This window comes from Mercenaria mercenaria, chromosome 5, assembly GCF_021730395.1.
Source record: "Mercenaria mercenaria strain notata chromosome 5, MADL_Memer_1, whole genome shotgun sequence".
Lineage (NCBI taxonomy): Eukaryota > Metazoa > Mollusca > Bivalvia > Venerida > Veneridae > Mercenaria > Mercenaria mercenaria.
In genome coordinates, this window is record NC_069365.1 from 57,248,864 (window position 1) to 57,267,038 (window position 18,175).

The 18,175-nt window shown below is 34.6% G+C and overlaps 2 protein-coding genes and 1 long non-coding RNA gene across 3 annotated transcripts in view; 1 reads left to right on the plus strand and 2 right to left on the minus strand.

Moving 5' to 3' along the window:
• LOC123558439 (uncharacterized) overlaps nucleotides 1-18,175 on the minus strand; it is a 41,952-nt gene that overhangs the window by 16,298 nt on the left and 7,479 nt on the right. The gene's annotated exons all lie outside the window — the stretch shown is intronic.
• Nucleotides 12,308-17,966, minus strand: LOC128557076 (uncharacterized). The gene is made up of 2 exons (XR_008371014.1): nucleotides 17,828-17,966; nucleotides 12,308-14,661 (listed from the first exon to the last, which is right to left on the minus strand). It is a non-coding gene; the product is annotated as an uncharacterized LOC128557076 (long non-coding RNA).
• On the plus strand, nucleotides 13,790-17,767 carry LOC123557318 (uncharacterized). Its single transcript, XM_045348731.2, has 5 exons — nucleotides 13,790-14,655; nucleotides 15,662-15,909; nucleotides 16,139-16,261; nucleotides 16,968-17,042; nucleotides 17,568-17,767. Exons 1-5 carry the CDS (start codon nucleotides 13,790-13,792, stop codon nucleotides 17,750-17,752), a joined length of 1,497 nt encoding a protein of 498 aa, XP_045204666.2. The 3' UTR covers nucleotides 17,753-17,767.

Consider the following 18,175-nt stretch of genomic DNA (forward strand, 5'->3'; position numbering starts at 1 on the left):
AACCACGGAGGCTTTAAATATGCAAGTATCTGAACGATGAACCGTGGTAAATCAGACTGTAAACCACAAGAAAGCATCGTTTATTCTCTTAAGGTACGGAAGTCAACCGTTGTTTACCGCAAAATATACAATGTTTGAGATTGAAAAAAAAGTATCGAGCCAAGTTATATCTAATGCATGCTGGTGACTCATGTATATCTCATGAAATAACTTCGTGGGTAATGCCCTGAAACAGTCATAATTGTCCACTCCTTCGACTAGTTAAAACGTGTAACAATAATCTTATAGTAATTATTTCATAGGACCTTAAAGGCTATGTGGTTAATTGATCGGTTCAAAAGTCAACGACATGACAATGTTTTAGGGCCATCATATGACCTTTTGAAATTAGGTTAGTTGCCTTATTGTTTCATAACTGTTTTAGGGTGTATCCAACATAAGGGACACGTCAAGAAATCTTTAAGTTTCCACTATAAGAGATTTTCAGTGTCCGTTGAATGACCATCGAGGTTTAGACTGTAACTGAATGAGTTTAAGCTTTGGCACTCACCACCTCTTTGGGAGAAATAGTAACTACGTTATATATAATGTTCGATTGACTTATCTACCTGTCCAATTTACGTGTCAAAATAAATAATCACAGAACTTAAGTCAATATCTATGAAACTTTATTGTCATCTGAAGCTTCTTATTCACACGCGTGCGAGAAAAAAGTTTATTGGCTACAGAAAATAAAAGTTTACATTAATTATATATATCACATAAATAAAAGGAATATCTTAAATGTATATTTGTAGGTGAGTTTTCTTGTATTTCACACGTAAATAAAATCTGTGAAAAGATCCTTTGGAGACCAAGCAATGTAATAACATACTCGGTTTGTCTGAGACTGTTCATGAAAGGTAATCAAATGTGCAACACCCATCAGCTCCAGCTTTTCGATCCCAAAGGACCAAAAATATAACAACACTGAATCCAAGTACGGAGGAGATATTTTATAGCCGGCATGATGTACTTAAAAACTGTTGTTGTGATATTTTTATATCTGTGAAAAGATCCTTTGAAAGCAGACAAGGCAACGTAGTAGCAGACTCGGTTTGATCGAGTCTGTTCATGAAAGGAAATAAAATGTGCAAAACCCCCATATCCCTGGCACCGGCAGACATCGTCCGCATTAATCTATTGTTCCAGAAATCGCACTTTATCATTATAAGGAATCTAGCCATCTGTATAGTTTTTGATCTTATGCGTTCAACAGGTTTATGTGTTGAAAAAATTCCCTGTTTAAATTAATACATATTTAATTATCACAACTCATCCTGACTCATTTGTAATTCCCTAAATGTGAAAAATATATTTTAAATTGTTCACTTTAAAATTCACAGATATATTTCAGTACATATAGTGCAAATTACAACACCCCACCCGAATACCTGTGTGCATGATATATTTGTATGAAGTTAAGGTATTTCTGCGCATTTGGTAAATCTTCAATAATCACGTTACTTTCCTGTAACGTAGAATAAAGCTTAAACCAGGCATACGGGAAAAATCATCCTGCAGATCAATGACAATGATCAGTGAGATCAATGAGTGTTACTTTATAAAAAGCAACTTTTCCAACTTTCATAGGATAAAATACAATTATAAAAATGTTGACATGTTATGAAATTCCAGAGAGTGCTTTAAATCAAGCATGCATATTTCTGATCTCTTTAATTAAACAAATATCTTCAAAAAAAAAATATAATTTATTTAACAGTATATTTGACCTATGTTGGTTTAAAACTGTGACACATTTCATTGAAATCTGGAAGACAGAACATTTTCTAAGGTTTTAATAAAGTCTATAATACAGGTAAAAGGTTCCAAAAATGCATGATCACCTAAAACTATATTTTGAAAAGTTAATTCATTGGGTATATTATATACAGAGAACAATTATAACTACATCACATTGACAGTGGTAAGGTCTTTCCGGGTATATGATTTTTTTTATCATTATCATCATTAATTAACTCTATTCGTGGTGAAAAGGGCACTTGGCAATATCGCCCGTATATGTTAGCTTCTTCATCATTATGTTGGGATCATAATACACTTCTATTGACAGAATTTTCAACTCTTCATTGACCTTCACGACACAACTTCCAAACATTTCCAGTGTCTCCCCAGTAGCTTTAACGCTCTTGTAATCTCCTTCAAACTTTCCCCAGTGACGCCAAGTAAACGTGACAGTCGGTGGACCTAAAACAGAAATTCTAATTTAGCACTGAGTATTTGTTTAGGTAATTTAGCAGGGTACAGTTATTGAATAACACAGATACCGCACTTTGAACTAAGGAAACTTTTTTCTGCGATTTGTAATATCTACAAAACAAGAGTTACGTTCCGAGGAAAAACACTTAAGAGCTACGGTTTGCAAGCAATTTACAGGTTTTATATCTCCAGAGACGTTATTGCCACTGACCATTCCAAGCCTTCTTGTGTTTGCTGTGACTTTTTTGTTCGTTCATTTGACTACGTCTATGTATTTTTGTGTAGATGCTTATTGTCTACACATTTATACATACACTGCTGTGGGGTTTTGTTTTTGAAGGCTGCATATTTGGAACGTGGCTGTTCTTTTTTAATAATTGTCATTATTTTCAGACATGAATTCTTGACGCAGTTTAAACCAGGCAGGATTTTGTAACCATTGCGAAAATCAAAACATTATAAAATGCCCATTCTGTAGTTACATACAGCTCAGTAGAACTTCAATATAACAAGTTCACTATAAATGAAGTTATGACAATTTCAATATGTCGTGATTGCACGCAAATCCATGTTAAAGATTTATGCATACAGTCTCCGTAGCCAATTTTGACAAGAACGAGATTGTTTATATCAGTATCGATCTTTTGAAGCACGAAAACAGTTCACATATTCCAGGGATCCTCTTAAAAACTTCCTAAACAACGCATGGTTCAATGTTTTTTCCATTGTAAGTCATGAATATGTGATTGACTCTATATATTGCCTTTTAAGGTTGTCGAAATGGTTAAAACTTCTTTTCCCCGTTTGATTATAGAAGAAAATTTTGTGTCAACGGAGCATTCTGAAAAAGTAAATATAAGATGATTGGAGATAAGAGAGCATATATAAATGTCCATCGTAATCAATTTTATTCTGTCATCAAAGGTTTGAACTATTTTCGCCGTCTAATTTAATTACAGTCGAGACTGCACTTAATCTGTTTACTTCGTCTTCCTGTTAAATAGCGCCATATTTTATGTCCACCATTACATAAAAGTTGAATTAAGCACGACCCCTTCAGCCTTTACGCGTTTACCCTACTTGAAATCAGGCCTTCACGCGATCGATATGTAACCGTTTTGGTTTGATGCTTTCATCGCAATTTTTACAACGATAGAGTTCCGTTCTCATACTTCGCGTGAGATTTGAGACGGAACTTATTGTAAGTTTGCAAAAATCGCATGAAAAACGTTAAAAGACGATTCGGACCTAGTACAGCGTTGTCTAAGGCAGGGGGATTGCTCGATTAGGACCAGCTTTAATCGTAGAATTGCGTCGGTGCATATATTACTTATGACAGGGAAGACCTAAGTATGGGGTATGTTAACAGTACGACGAAGAACAAGATGAAGATGCATTCAATTAATCATTAATTTCTAATAACTGATACACAATATATATTCATGCTCATCCATTTTAAAAATTCAATAACAAATGTGACGAATTCGTTTATTTTCTTGGGCGTCATAGCTAAAATGTTGTTTTATCAACATCATTAGATTGGATGCTATGTTGTCGTCAAGTTTAATTTTTCATTTGCATTTATGAAAAGTATTTTTTTCACACCCACCTTAAAAAGTAGGCAATAAAGTAACCGATATTATGTATTAATGAAAATATATGAAACACGTGCATCGTAATTGAAATTTTAGGTCTTTTCATAAAGTTGAACTCATTTTCGCTGCCCAAGTCGAATTTAAGTTCGATGTAGAACAATTGTGTTAACGATACAAACGCAAATTGTGATATGGGTGATCATGAAAGCCTGAACGGAGAATGACTTCTACGAGGGATGTTCGAAATGAATTGCTTATTTCTATCTAGAGACTTCAAATTTCAAGTTAACCCAAAAGGGCTCATTTCATGCCCTCGAAGTACTCCCCGTGGCTAGAAATGCAAAGTTTCAGCCGATGTATCCACTTCTTGAAGGCGTCACGGTACGCTGATTTGGGCACAGTAATAAGGTACTGATGAATGGCAGATCCAAGTGCCTGTCGGGACTGGTATTTCCACCCAGCAAGGAATGATTTCAATTTCGGAAACAAAAAGAAATCACATGGGGCAAGGTCTGGGGAATACGGGGGTGAGGCAAAACAGTTACTTTTTTTTTCTTCAAAAACGCCGTAACTATTGCGGAGGTATGAACGGGGGCATTGTCATGTAGAAGACGGACATGTTTAAAACCAGTGGCAGGGCGTCGGCACTTTTATTGCGACTCCTTCACTAGATAAGAAGATTGCATACTAAACCTTCTTTGCACTCAAAGAACGTTTGGCAATTATTGGGCGTTTGCTGTGTTTAGTGGCCCAGATCTTATTGCTAACCTTTCTGACGGGCTCAAAATAATGGACCCAGGTTTCATCACCTCTGACGACATTGGCAAACTTCTTTTTGTCATATTTTGGAAACATTTGAATCAGCTTTTTGGCCACTTTAACCTGTTGCCTCTTTTGCTCATCAGTCAACAGATGTGGCACCCATCTAGCAGAAATCTTTCTGACTTTCAAATGCTTCTTAAAAATAAGGTGAACCATTGACAGTGATATGCCTACCTTTCGTGCAATATCACGAACTGTAAATCTGGCATCTCCTTCAATGATTTCCTTTATTTTGGAAACGATTTCTTTACGAGATGCAGATTTTGGCCTACCTGATTTCGGTGCATTTTTGATGGACTCTACACCAGACTCAAATTTCTTTTTCCACCGCCGAACTGTGTCATAAGACACACAAGAAGGTCCATAAGCAGTAGAAAGTTCAGTCATCAGCTGCTTCAAAGAACAAGTTTTGAGCTTGCTTTGATGTAAGCCCGTATTTCATCTTTCTTGTCGACGCTTCTACTAACCATTTTTACTACAGGGGTCAATGATTGCGTGTATTCAAATGGCAAATTTTATGTCTTACACTTAGTCTAACATGTACATTTATACACCGTTGTGTAGGTATTGAATAACCCTATACAGGTAGGTATTGGTTTTTATCGTGCCCCACGTGGATATCGAGCTAGAGGACAATAAGCAATGCATATCGAACACTCCTCGTAGAACAAAATCAGATATCGTTTATTAGTACATCGTTATCTGTCATCACGATTAATTGTCTACCAACTATTTGAATTTAATATGTAAAACATCCGATACCTTTTAGATACAAAAGCAAATACTTGCCACATAAATATCTTAATTACGACAAAACTACAGAAATTGTAATGCTTTATAACAGAAGTTGCCAATTTTTGACAAGATATACGCAAAGAAAAAAAATCTTCATGCTGATACGAGCTACTGTATCACATGTAGATATGGATATATTTAAGGGATATACTGGGTCAATATATAGTTTAACTTGATGTATAAAGTGTCTTTTATCATTTCCAATTGAAATATTACTAATTTTAATGGAATAAAAAAAGAAATTCATTATCTGAAATTTCGCACAATTTTGTCAAGCGTCGAAAACAATAAGAAGGGATGTGTCAATATTTTTAAAATATTTTTGTGTATATGTGGAGTGGATTTGGGAGCGTTGAGTAAGTACTGGAAGTTGGTTTTTCTAGAATTAAGTGTAAGTTATAAAAGTTGTTATTCAACTTCAATAAGAAAGAGGATATTTTTACTTGTCCATGGGAAGAACGAGCAGAGAGGTGGTTTAGCAGATGTAGGACCGGGAGGTCAAATTAATTGGAGGCAGATCTACGCATCTCCTTAATATATGCCACAATTACTGTTCTGTCCAAACAAACAGGCTCTATAGGCATTTCAGTAAGCTTCAAATTTTCATCACAGTGAAGCTAAAATGAATTAATATAAATGAGGAGACAAGACTTTATAAATACGGATTTTGCATATTAAATAGCAGTACTTTTTGCAGACTAGAGAGTGCAAATATATTCTTTAGAATGTGTTCTTCGAACAGGAACTGTTATAACACATTCAGCTAAACAGCTGTTATCCAACAATAAATGAAATAGAGGTGAGTTTTACTGTCAAACGAAATATCCTGAATAGGTAGTATGATAAAAATATACCCCCCACCCAAAAAACCCCCCAAAAAAACAACAAAAAACCAAAAAAAAAACAAGGACATATATCAAACAGGGAATGCCATGTTCCAAAAACAAAACCTCCGCAAAACGAAACCCACAGCACGCCGACGTGCACATTACAAACACACGCACACACACGCATGCACGCACGCACACACACACACACACACACACACACACACACACACACGCGCGCGCATACAAAACAAACACACAAGGACAAAACGAACAAACAAAGGAACAAGACCTGTGTCAAAAGATTTCACGCAGTAGTATTGTATTGCATATATTTTTCTCCACATTGATAAGTTTGACACAACTGGGACAAGTTTTTACCCTATCATCGGTGTTATCATATGGTTAATGTTTCAGTGCTTCGCATTAATCTTTGTGGTAACAGGAGTTTATTTGTACTAAAGAATTTCGAGAAACAACACCTGTCAGATTTTATGATAATAAAGTTCTTTATTAAATATAAGTAGACGCGACTCTCTCTCTCGTTGAAATAAAGAAATATCGGTATGCTTAAATTTTCTAGAAAAGCAATGATAACCATAAAAGGCAATAGTAGAATCCCGTGAAGCAATGAACACACCAAAGAGCCACACACAGCAAATCAGGTCATCCAAAAATATTTTTGGTGGGGTTTAACGTCACATCGACTGAATTATAGGTCATATGTCGACTTTCCAGCTTTAGATGGTCGAGGAAGATCCAATGTACCCCTCCATGCATTATTTCATCACAGGCGGGTACCTGAGTAGAACCACCAACCTTCTGTAAACCAGCTGGATTTCTTCCTAACATGATATGAAGAATTCTATGATATCATCCACAACTATACACACTAGCAGAAAATATAGCAGAGACGAAGTGCTTCAAATACTCACCCAAAAGATATCTTTTATAATAACGAAACAAAATATGTGGATTAGGGAGAGTTATGAACAATATACAATAACATATACTTTTCAGATATAAAACAGTATTGGCAAAAAGCAAGTTGAAAATAGTGAAACCGCCTAATATAAAGGTAAACTACAGCCTTACTATGAACTTAAATTTAACTTGGCAAAAAGAAAAATCATTTATATAATACACTTAACCACATGAAACCGTAGTGTACGAACAGTAAACAAGGTGAAAGCAAGGTCACGCTAAAATGCCCCATATTCAGGATGTAAGACGAGACAGGTTTTAAAAATGTAGCGAAACTAAACAAAAGGCACTTAGTCTAGTAGATTCTAACCAAATACATATTTATGTTGAATAAAACGTGCAGCATTGTATTTAACACCACATCGTAAATAGAGTACAGGTATGTTAACCTTTGCTACACGACTCCCTCTGTCCGCTATGTAGTGCAAATTTGAGGAGAAAAGTCGGGTGTCCATTTCTTTTACAGAAACACATGTTGATTTTATTATGTATAGGGGAAATCTTTGTGGTCCTGCTCAGTCATAGCCGAGCTTTTGTTGGCAAAATACCCTTAAGCGGCTAGTATCAGATAGTTACACATTTGATTCGCTTCAATTTACAAATGAGTGTCCATTCTATAATCATTAATCCAAAGCTCAAAACGCGCAAAATGTCAAAATATTGAAGAGTAAATTATTCCATTAGCTTCGATTTTTACCGCTCTAACTATTCAAAAGTCGCGCAAATATGTATGATCACCGAAATGCGATATTTATTTTTGTCAGCCGTTCATGTGTGTGTGCGTGTTTTTACGTGCGTGTATGCATGCGTGCGTGCGTGTGCGCGTGCATGCGTGCGTGCCTGCGTTTGTGTTAGTCAGCTTTATTTGATGTATACTGAACGAAACAGTTAGCCCACCATTAGCTATGGCATGTCAAACGTTGCTAAATTATATATGTATGCTATTATTATTGTATGTTTTTTATTGTTATTCAATGTCTTGTCATTCATATTCTAAAAGTCATTATTGTTATTCTGTACTTCGTTATTCTTATTGTATCTTTGATATCGTGTCATTCATATTCTAAGCCTTTCATTGTTATTCTATATGTCGTTATTCTTATTGTATGTTCGATATTCTTATGGTAAAAGTCATTATTGTTATTCTATATTTCGTTATTCTTATTGTATCTTTGATATTGTTATTCAATGTCGTGTCATTCATATTCTAAGTATTACCATTGTTATTGTATGTGTCGTTATTCTTATTGTATGTTCGATATTCTTATGGTAAAAGTCATCATTGTTGTTCAATATCTGACAATTCTATTTACAAAACGTGTCATTCTTATTCTGTGTTATGTGATTGTCTTTGTATAGCGTCGCTGTGCTATTTATATCGCGGGAAATCGCACATACAATAAGATTATCAAGCTTACAAAAACAATAATGAATATACAACAACAATAACGTCTTTTACAATAAGAATATCGAACATACAATACGAATAACGCCATATGCAATAACAATGGTAATACTTAGAATGTGAATGACACGACACTAAATAACAATATCAAAGATACAATAAGAATAACGAAATATAGAATAACAATAATTACTTTTACCATAAGAATAGCAAATTTTAGAATATGAATCACACGACATTGAATAACAATAACAAACATACAATAATAATAACATACATATATAATTTAGCAACGTTTGACATACCATAATTAGCTCTTTTGACAGTAATTTAAAAATTACTGAACGTATATTTTTTTTAATTTAGTCTACGCTTAGGATAATATGTTATGGATAAGTTTTCACAATTTCAACAAAATCAAAATATGCTGACATATACATTCGCTCATTTTACGACTTCAGCCAATCTTTGAAAAGTAAAAAGAACAACATTAAAACATCTAGAATTTACAAACTAGCGAAAAACGTTATGAGTGAAGAAAATGACAACATAAACAGAATAATGGCGTTGTCATGCCTTATTAATATGTGCGTAAAGTTTAAAGGTTTCCTGATAAAGATAAAAATGTACACTTCCTGATTTTTTTAAAAATTGTCAATATTCATTTTCTAAATTCACATCTTTCACGCTGATTTTTGTGACTTTTTAAAAACGGGCTTTAAAAGTAAAATGAATAAAATATATTTTTGCGTAATTTAATACTACTGTTATTTTGATATGTTTATGTTAATTAACAGATCGATCTAACTGTCCCCTTAATTTAAGAAATGTACTTTCAGTTATATTTAAACTATTTGCAAAAGCTCTTGGTTCAGCATATATATTTCAGTGGATTCTATCAATAAAGAAGACTTTCCGCATGAGCAAACTTGCGGAGTTTTATTCTGAACGTCTTAAGACTTTTCTTATTTCAATTCCTTAATAAGTAGTGTTCCCGTACAAACTGTTCCAATAAATATATTTTCATATTCCCTGTCGTCTATTTTACACGTTTTGGTAGTGACGCCCATCCATAACGAAGGGCGTTTCACTCCTCGTGATATATTGGGCATGTCCTTTAGTATTTAAGTATTTCAGTAAGGATTGTGGAGTTTGGTGTCTTTAACATTAATGATTCACAATGTGTGCCTTTTAAGTTATATCAAAACTTTGCTACTTCATGACTTTATTATTATTGGAATGAAATGATTTTTTGTCATTAAGGTAACACTTTTAAAAGTAGACATACAACGTGGTACCTTAAGGAAAGCATATAAATGGATTTCCAAGTCTTTCAAAGTAACAGCAAATTTTTACAGCATTGTATTTGATGAAATATTTGTTACTGAAAAGTGCAGTTTTGAGATTATCATTTTACACATGATAGAAGAGTTTGTTTCTTGTTAGTTTGACGCCACACCGACACAATTATAGGTCACAAGAAATTACTAATAAGTTATATTATACATAACCTACTTATAATTTCCCAACTAGTGCATTTATCTGTTAAATAACAATTCAATGGAGGAAACAAAAGAGAAAAAATGAGAACTGTTTTTATTACAAAAGCTGAAACAACTTCACTGTGCGTCATTGACTCATGCACTGTAGCTGATGTATTTTGATATAATGACAAAATGGCCTTAAACATTCCAGTGTTAATGTTAAATATCATTTCAATATTCTGAAAATGTCACTTAGCGTTATTATTGCAACACATAACGAAAGTATGTATTTATTTTTTCTATTTTTGTCTCCAGTAACATGCCAAATGTAAAAACTGAAATAATTAAACAGAATTTCGGCAATCAGTGGTGGTCTGGAAACAGCTTAACATACCGAAGCAGAATGTTCTCGAATAAAACCTACAATTCCTAAAGGTTAATATGTTTTCCTTTTTTCAATCAGGACAACCCTTGTACTGTAAACTGTAGACGCATCATTGATACCTGATAAGTATGAAAAAATTAACTAAAAGTGCGCAGTTGATCTAATATTATATGGAATATACACTGCCAGTACATTCCGTATGAGGCAACTGGTAAGTGAAGTACTGCTGCTAGAGTTGCAATTCTTTGCGATCACATGTGTAGGAATTATCTAAATATAAACATCATGATGATAGATGATAACGTTTTGTATTCTGCAACAATGTTTTGTTTTAATCTCCTTTCCAATACTTTGATATCATAAAAACAAAAAGTGCATTTCATAATTTAGACTATATGAGTTTGTTTCTAAAAGCTTGAATTAATTTCGCTTTAGTCAAGAAATTTAAATGATTAAAGATGTCTTTTAAAACAATGAGATACCTTCGCTAGGGTCATGCCTTATAGTTTGTGAATTGAGAAATATGTATTTTAAAAGCAAAAGCGTTCGCAGTACTGTACGGAATCCTGTTGGGGCCATTTATAATGTCGCCGTCGCGTTTGTGGGATCGACACACGACAACGCGAAGTGACATAGCGACATTACGAAGTGACACCCGACAATCGCAAATGACGGCGACAATCCCAAACGACAATGTCGCGATATCCACTTTGAAATGTCGCCTTTCAAAAGCACGATATATCGCGTTGTCACTTCGCGTTGTCGAGCGTCATATCGCATTGTTGCTATGTCACTTCGTAATGTCGATCCTGCAAACGCAACGGCGACATTATCAAACGGCATGCGATAATCTCAAACGACGCTCGACAACACGAAGCGACATTTTCCTAATGTCGTATCGTATGTCGCGTGTCGCGGGTTTGGGTGAGGGTCGACGCACGACAATTCCAAACGATACACGACACGCGAAGTGACACTCGACAATACGAAGCGACATTTTCATAATGTCGTATCGCATGTCGCCCGTCTACCGGTGAAAAGGTAAAATTTTTCCGTACTTTTCCGTACGGAAAATGTCCGTGTTTTTCATTAACTTCAAATAATTGTAGAATGTTCCAAACACAAGATATTTTAATGTAATAACTTTTATATATTAAATTCAAACATTGTCTAAACGGATATGTAGCTTGTATAATTTTACCGTCGGAGGACCGTCTCAAAATGTATCAGTTTTCGTAAAATATATGCATACTTCTTCTTATAATACTGCAAATAAATTTCTCGAATTTTCATTGGTTAACATGCTCGTTATATAAAACCGTATATACCGTGAGCGAATTTCCCCTTCAGCGGGCCCCTCTTCACTGACGGTGTATACGGAAAGAGAATATCGATTTTGATTGGCCGTTGCGCAAGGCCATTTTTCAGTTTACATTAGAAACAAAATGGCGGACGTCTCTCGATCCGAAAATTGAATCACTGATAGACTAATTAACAATTGTTTTAAACATACGATTGAATGTATTTTATTTTTCAAATAAAGTTTATTTCTAATGACTATTGTTGTTTTTATTCATTGTTGAGAAACAAGGCAGTACGAGACATATCTCTCGCACATTAATCAGGATACATTTATTGATTGATTTTGACCATACAAGCGTTTTCGCAACTGGTCATTGCAGACGAATGCAGGCTTATTTGCATAAGTAAATAAACAAAATGAGTCAATAAATAACATAGAATCTAAATGGTATGATTTGACAAATTTATTTCTTTTTTACATATGTCATTAAAAATAATCAAAACCAAATGCATAAAAAGCCAATTTACACTTTAGATTATAAAAAAGATCTAAACAAAACATTATCAAAATGTGTGGGGGGGGGGGGGGGGGAGGGTATCAATTGCCTAAGTTGCCTAATATTTTCCTAGGTAACAGACCTGCACTGGGGACCCTGCACTGCAGTGCATTGACATTTAAAGTTGTTTACAATACATAATTCACAACTTAATAAAATAATAAAGGGATTAACACTCACACATGAACCAAATATCTAGATCAAACTCTACATAGGGATAACACATGTTTTTTTTTAAAGTTATTACATCTGCAGAATTCCGAGGAATTAGTTGGTACCCAAGCCCATTAGGGCAAGAGTACCAACAATACCCGAGGGATTCTGAAGAATTTATAACACGAAAAGAATGTGCGCTAACGCTATTCTAGCATAAATTATTTAAATGTGAATAAATGCCTCTAACCTTTACCCTGCTGAATTTCTAGAATGCATTTATCTATCTTTCAATTTGGACAGTACCATTAACTATTGTATTTAAAGGGGTGCTTACCAAAAGTCTTAAGATACAAACAGAAGAGTGCAGATCATGATCAGCCTTCACAGATGTACATGCTGGTCATGACCTACACTTGCTGCAAACACATTTATATATATTGTGTCCAGCATGGTAAAGGTAAAGGGACATGCCCACATTATATTAATTTCAAAATTAGTAGTAAACAGTTAACTAAAGGATAATAATTAGAAAATCAAGTGAAAATTGAAATAACAAAAAAATAAATTAATTTTGACTGTCGAAAGTTTGACGACAATGTTTCTCAAGTAACTGAATATGTCGCTTAAAACATTACTATTTCTTTTATTACAATAAAAATAACCAACAGTTGATGAATATTATAACAACATAATTATATGATATAATAAATGAGCCGCGCCATGAGAAAACCAACATAGTAGGTTTGCGACCAGTAATTTGATCCATACCATCTTGCGCATCCGCGCAGTCTGGTCAGGATCCATGCTGTTCGCTAACAGTTTCTCCAATTCCAATAGGCTTTGAAAGCGAATAGCATGGCTCCTGGCCAGATGCGCAGGCTGGTCTGGATCCATGCTAGTCGCAAACCCACTATGTTGGTTTTCTCATGGCACGGCTCAATAAACTTCTACTTAAAAAATATATATATATATACTGCTTCATTTCTTATTTACAGAGAGTATAACCAAATATCATTCTTCTTGAAGCAAATAAATATATTATTGTAACTCATACCATTTAGTATCAAAATCACTTTAATTTAGTTCAATATGAAACGCTTTGGTGCTCACTCGAAAGAAGATGTTCAAGAAAAGAGAGTGAAATATACTCCAGATAATACATTAAAAATGAACAAAATGGCTGCAGAAACATTAAGGATTTACCTTAAAGAAAAAGATATGAATGTAAATTTTGAGAGCTATTCTACAGAAGAACTAGCTGATGTTCTGTCAACATTTTACTTAGATGCCAGAACAAAAAAAGGTGAATTGTACAAGACAAGTACCTTGGAAAACATAAGGCACAGCCTAAACAGGTATCTTAAAGCACCCCCAGTGTCAAGAGATATAGATATCATCACCGGAAATGAATTCAATAAAGCCAATGAGTCGTACAAAACTGCACTCCGTGAACTTAAAGTTCACGGAAAAGGTTCTACCGACCACTACGCGCTGATATCAAATGTCGATTTAACACGGTTATATATGAGTGTCCACCTGTCACCTACCACTCCGCAAGGTTTATTAAACCGGTGCCAAATGAACATCAGGTTGTATTTCTGCCGGAGGGCAAATGAAAATATGGAAAAAATGACAAAGTCAACTTTCAAGCTTGGCCAGTATCCAAATGGTGAAAGGTATATATATAAGGCAGAGGATGAATCCACCAAGAATCACAAAGAGAATGATAAGACCCTTGTAACAGGGCACATGCCGGCAGACAATGTAAATACTGACAACTGTCCAGTGAACAATTTCCTGAAATATGTCGGTAAATTGAATCCCAATACTGATAGGCTGTGGCAGTACCCTAGAGAAGTATTCTTGGAATCTGATGATGTCTGGTACCAGAATCGTCCAATTGGCCGAAATGTCTTAAGTGAATTCATGCAGAAGCTTAGCAAAGCTGTTCCACTATCTGCCGTATACACCAACCACTCTGTACGTGTGACTGGTGCTACAATCCTAGGAAAGGGTCATTCTGCACCACAGATTATGGCGGTGACTGGTCATAAGGCTTCCTCATCACTGGCTATCTACCAAAGGTATTCCTGCAATTACATAGAATAATAATAAAAGTAACATTTAAAAAATGTACATTTTTCCTGTTAAAGAGACATGCCTCCAGATCAAAATATAAATTTCAGAAAGCATTTGATTTAATATTAAAAGAAATAAATCAAATGTGTATCCGACAAAGTACAGCTAAACCTCTTCTATCATAAAGCAAACTAAGGCTGCTGATACTAGTGATAGTTTTCTACATACGGCAGTCTACTGACTAAATGAGCCGTGCCATGAGAAAACCAACATAGTGGGTTTGCGACCAGCATGGATCCAGAACAGCCTGCGCATCCGCACAGTCTGGTCAGGATCCATGCTGTTCGATTTCAAAAACTATTGTTATTAGAGAAACCATTAGCGACCAGCATGGATCCTGACCAGACTGCGCGGATGCGCAGGCTGATCTGGATCCATGCTGGTCGCAAACCCACTATGTTGGTTTTCTCATGGCACGGCTCAAATGAGTGCAGTTGTAGATTATAGTTCTTAAATGGCACAAACTCAAAACATTCTTTGTATTTCAATTACTAAAAGAAAGCTTTTCACTAAATTTGGAAGAATGACATAAATCTGGAGGCATCCAGCTTGAAAACATATTAAATTTCTTGCAAATTTACCAGCATGCATATCATTCTTGTAATGTAAAAGCTTAGCCACTTTACTGATAATAAAGAGTTTGTCATAAAATTTAGGCTTTTGTACTTTTTAGATTTTATTTTCTGTAATAGTGACAAATGCCAGTCTATTTTAAATACTTATTATAATATTATCATAATATAGGGAATAGGATATAGACTGGCTACATTCACAATTGAAAAAAAAACATAGTGTAGGAGCTAGTCTATCAGAAACTGTATGATTTGTTGAAGTTTATAACACTACACGTTAAATAGGTTTTCTTCAGAATTATGAAATGTGACTGTAATGTTTAAGAAATGAAATGATTTTTCTTTTGGTGTTTTTTTAAATATAATTTACAAATACAAGGGTGTCTGATGAAGAAAAGAAGTTGATGGGTGCCAAAATTAGAAATGCCATTAATGGAGGAGATCAGCTGGCACTGCCAGCCCCTCAGACAAGACTACCATTAATGCCAGGGCCATCTCAGTATGGGAATACACTTGAGTTGCCAGGCCCTCAAGCACAACTATCACATGCAGCAACAGGTCTATTTAGAGATATGATGCCATTGCAAGCCCGTCATGCACGCCTAGCACCAACAACACCATATCACGGTGAATATTTTACTATGGACTGATCTGTGTAGTTTTTTTTACCTTATTAGAATATTAATCCTCTGCTTCAATATTCAAACTTAACATCTGAAATACATGTACTCCGGTACAATGAGTGTACTTTAAAAAACAAATGACCAATTTTCAGTACTGTATTGTCATTTTTCTTCATTTAAACTACCACTTATAAATATAATACATTTTTACTATTATAGTTTTCATTTAATAGGAGCCCATCAAATCCAACATCCACTAGTGGCAACGGCACTTGAGGGAGTAAGGAATACAGCGACACCATCACCTTATGTGGCCAGACCATCACTTTATGCACCTACCCAAGGACCATCAAATAGTAATGTATTTTTAGTAATTAAAAATTCAAATACGTAAAAATAAAATATAAATATAAATAAAAATTTAGCAGAAAAATACCTTGGTGCTATGTTTTAGGGTTACCGGACGTACTGTAGCTAATTATAGATTAATCACCTAAACCTGTGAAGGCTTTTTTTTCATCTTGATTTTTTTTTGATAATTTATTTTTTCATTTAAGTTAAAAATGATTTTTAAGCATAAGCGTTCTATAATCTATTTAACAAATAATCAAGGGCTTCGAGTGGTTTATCATCTGATTTACCACGGTTCAGTGTTCAGATGCGTTGTAAATGAACCACGAGGACGTTAGCACGAGCGGTTCAATACTGAAGCATAGGTCTGAACGATGAACCGTGGTAAATTAGATGATAAATCACAAGAAGGCCTCGACTATTTTCATTCTGACATGCTCATTGATGTATTTTAATAAATATTAAGATGGATTTCATTTACGCGAGGAGTAATGTCTCGCACGTCAGGGAACAATTTGATGAGATCATTCACTCTTACCGGTCCATGCGTCAACCATTGTTTATTGCAGAATATACAGAGCTTGACTTTCTTTTTTGTTTAACTACAAATCAAACCGAGCCATGTTAGAATGTTTTATAAAATTATAAAAAAGCAGCTTACAAGTCAAGTTTTATTCAATCTAATAAATAAATTATTCCCTCTAATTACAGACACAGGGGCTTCTAGATCAAATGCAGATTTACCTATGAACCAGTCAAGAGCCATCAGCACCATCCAGTCAAAATGTGAGTGAAAAATTTTAACACGAATTGAGAATGTTTCAATGTCTTCAATGAATATTATTATAATATTGATAAATTTACACTAAATTTACAGTAAATTACACTATTTTTAGATGACGACACTACCTGTAAACACTAGTTTTAAGGTAGCAGACTTAGGATTATTGGCAATTGTTTTTTCCGTATATATATCAAAATCATTTCAGCTTCCTGAATCGTCAACAGAGGCAATGGCAAAGGAAATTGAAAATTGTTAAGCTGTGACTGTTGATCAAACAGTAATATATGAAAATTTAGAATGACCCAAAGCTATTTACAAAGATTTTGCACAATTTTCATAACACAAAACAATTTCTAAGAAGCTGTACTTATATATGATTTTTTTCAGAGATCTATCACGGTGCTGGCCATTGAATAAAAAAAAATACATGTACAGTATTACAATATTCTAAAATTAATTTTTGATGTACTGTAGATGAATTTAACTTGCTGCATATTTTTATCCGCAAATAACTTTTCAAATTACAGCAAACCAGGACGATTTAGATTTGCCTGCAGATATTGTCGACATGTTGTTTGACAACTTCGACAATCTGCCATCATCTGGCCAAGTCAACACAACATCAAACTTGACGTCCATGACTAGAAACCATGCACCAAGTTTTAACAACTGTGTTTTCAATGGACTCACCATCAACTTCAATTTAAATTGAAAAACAAATGAAGGATGCCATCAGGCACAAGTTTGCTAATTAACTTTAGTATAAAACATGAAAAAACATACATACACTTCTACAATAGGTTATTGCCATGATAATCTGTGTGGTCCAGAACTGTTCTGAAGTTGTTCCTTTCGTGTTGCCGTTTTTCGTTTCTTTACCAGTTTACACATTGAAAAAATTTGTTGTTTTTCTCGTCCACCATAGGCCCAGTCATGATGGACTATTCGTTCGCTTGAAATTTTCTCATAAGTTAATATTTTGATATCACAATATAATGTTTTGTCACAGATAAATGTAGGCTAGCCTGCATATAGGATATGCAGTTATTGTTGCTACACGTGACCTGTTCCATGTTTGTCAGTTTACACGACTCTATTTTCCTCTTAGGTAGCCGAAAGTAAACTTTGTCATTGA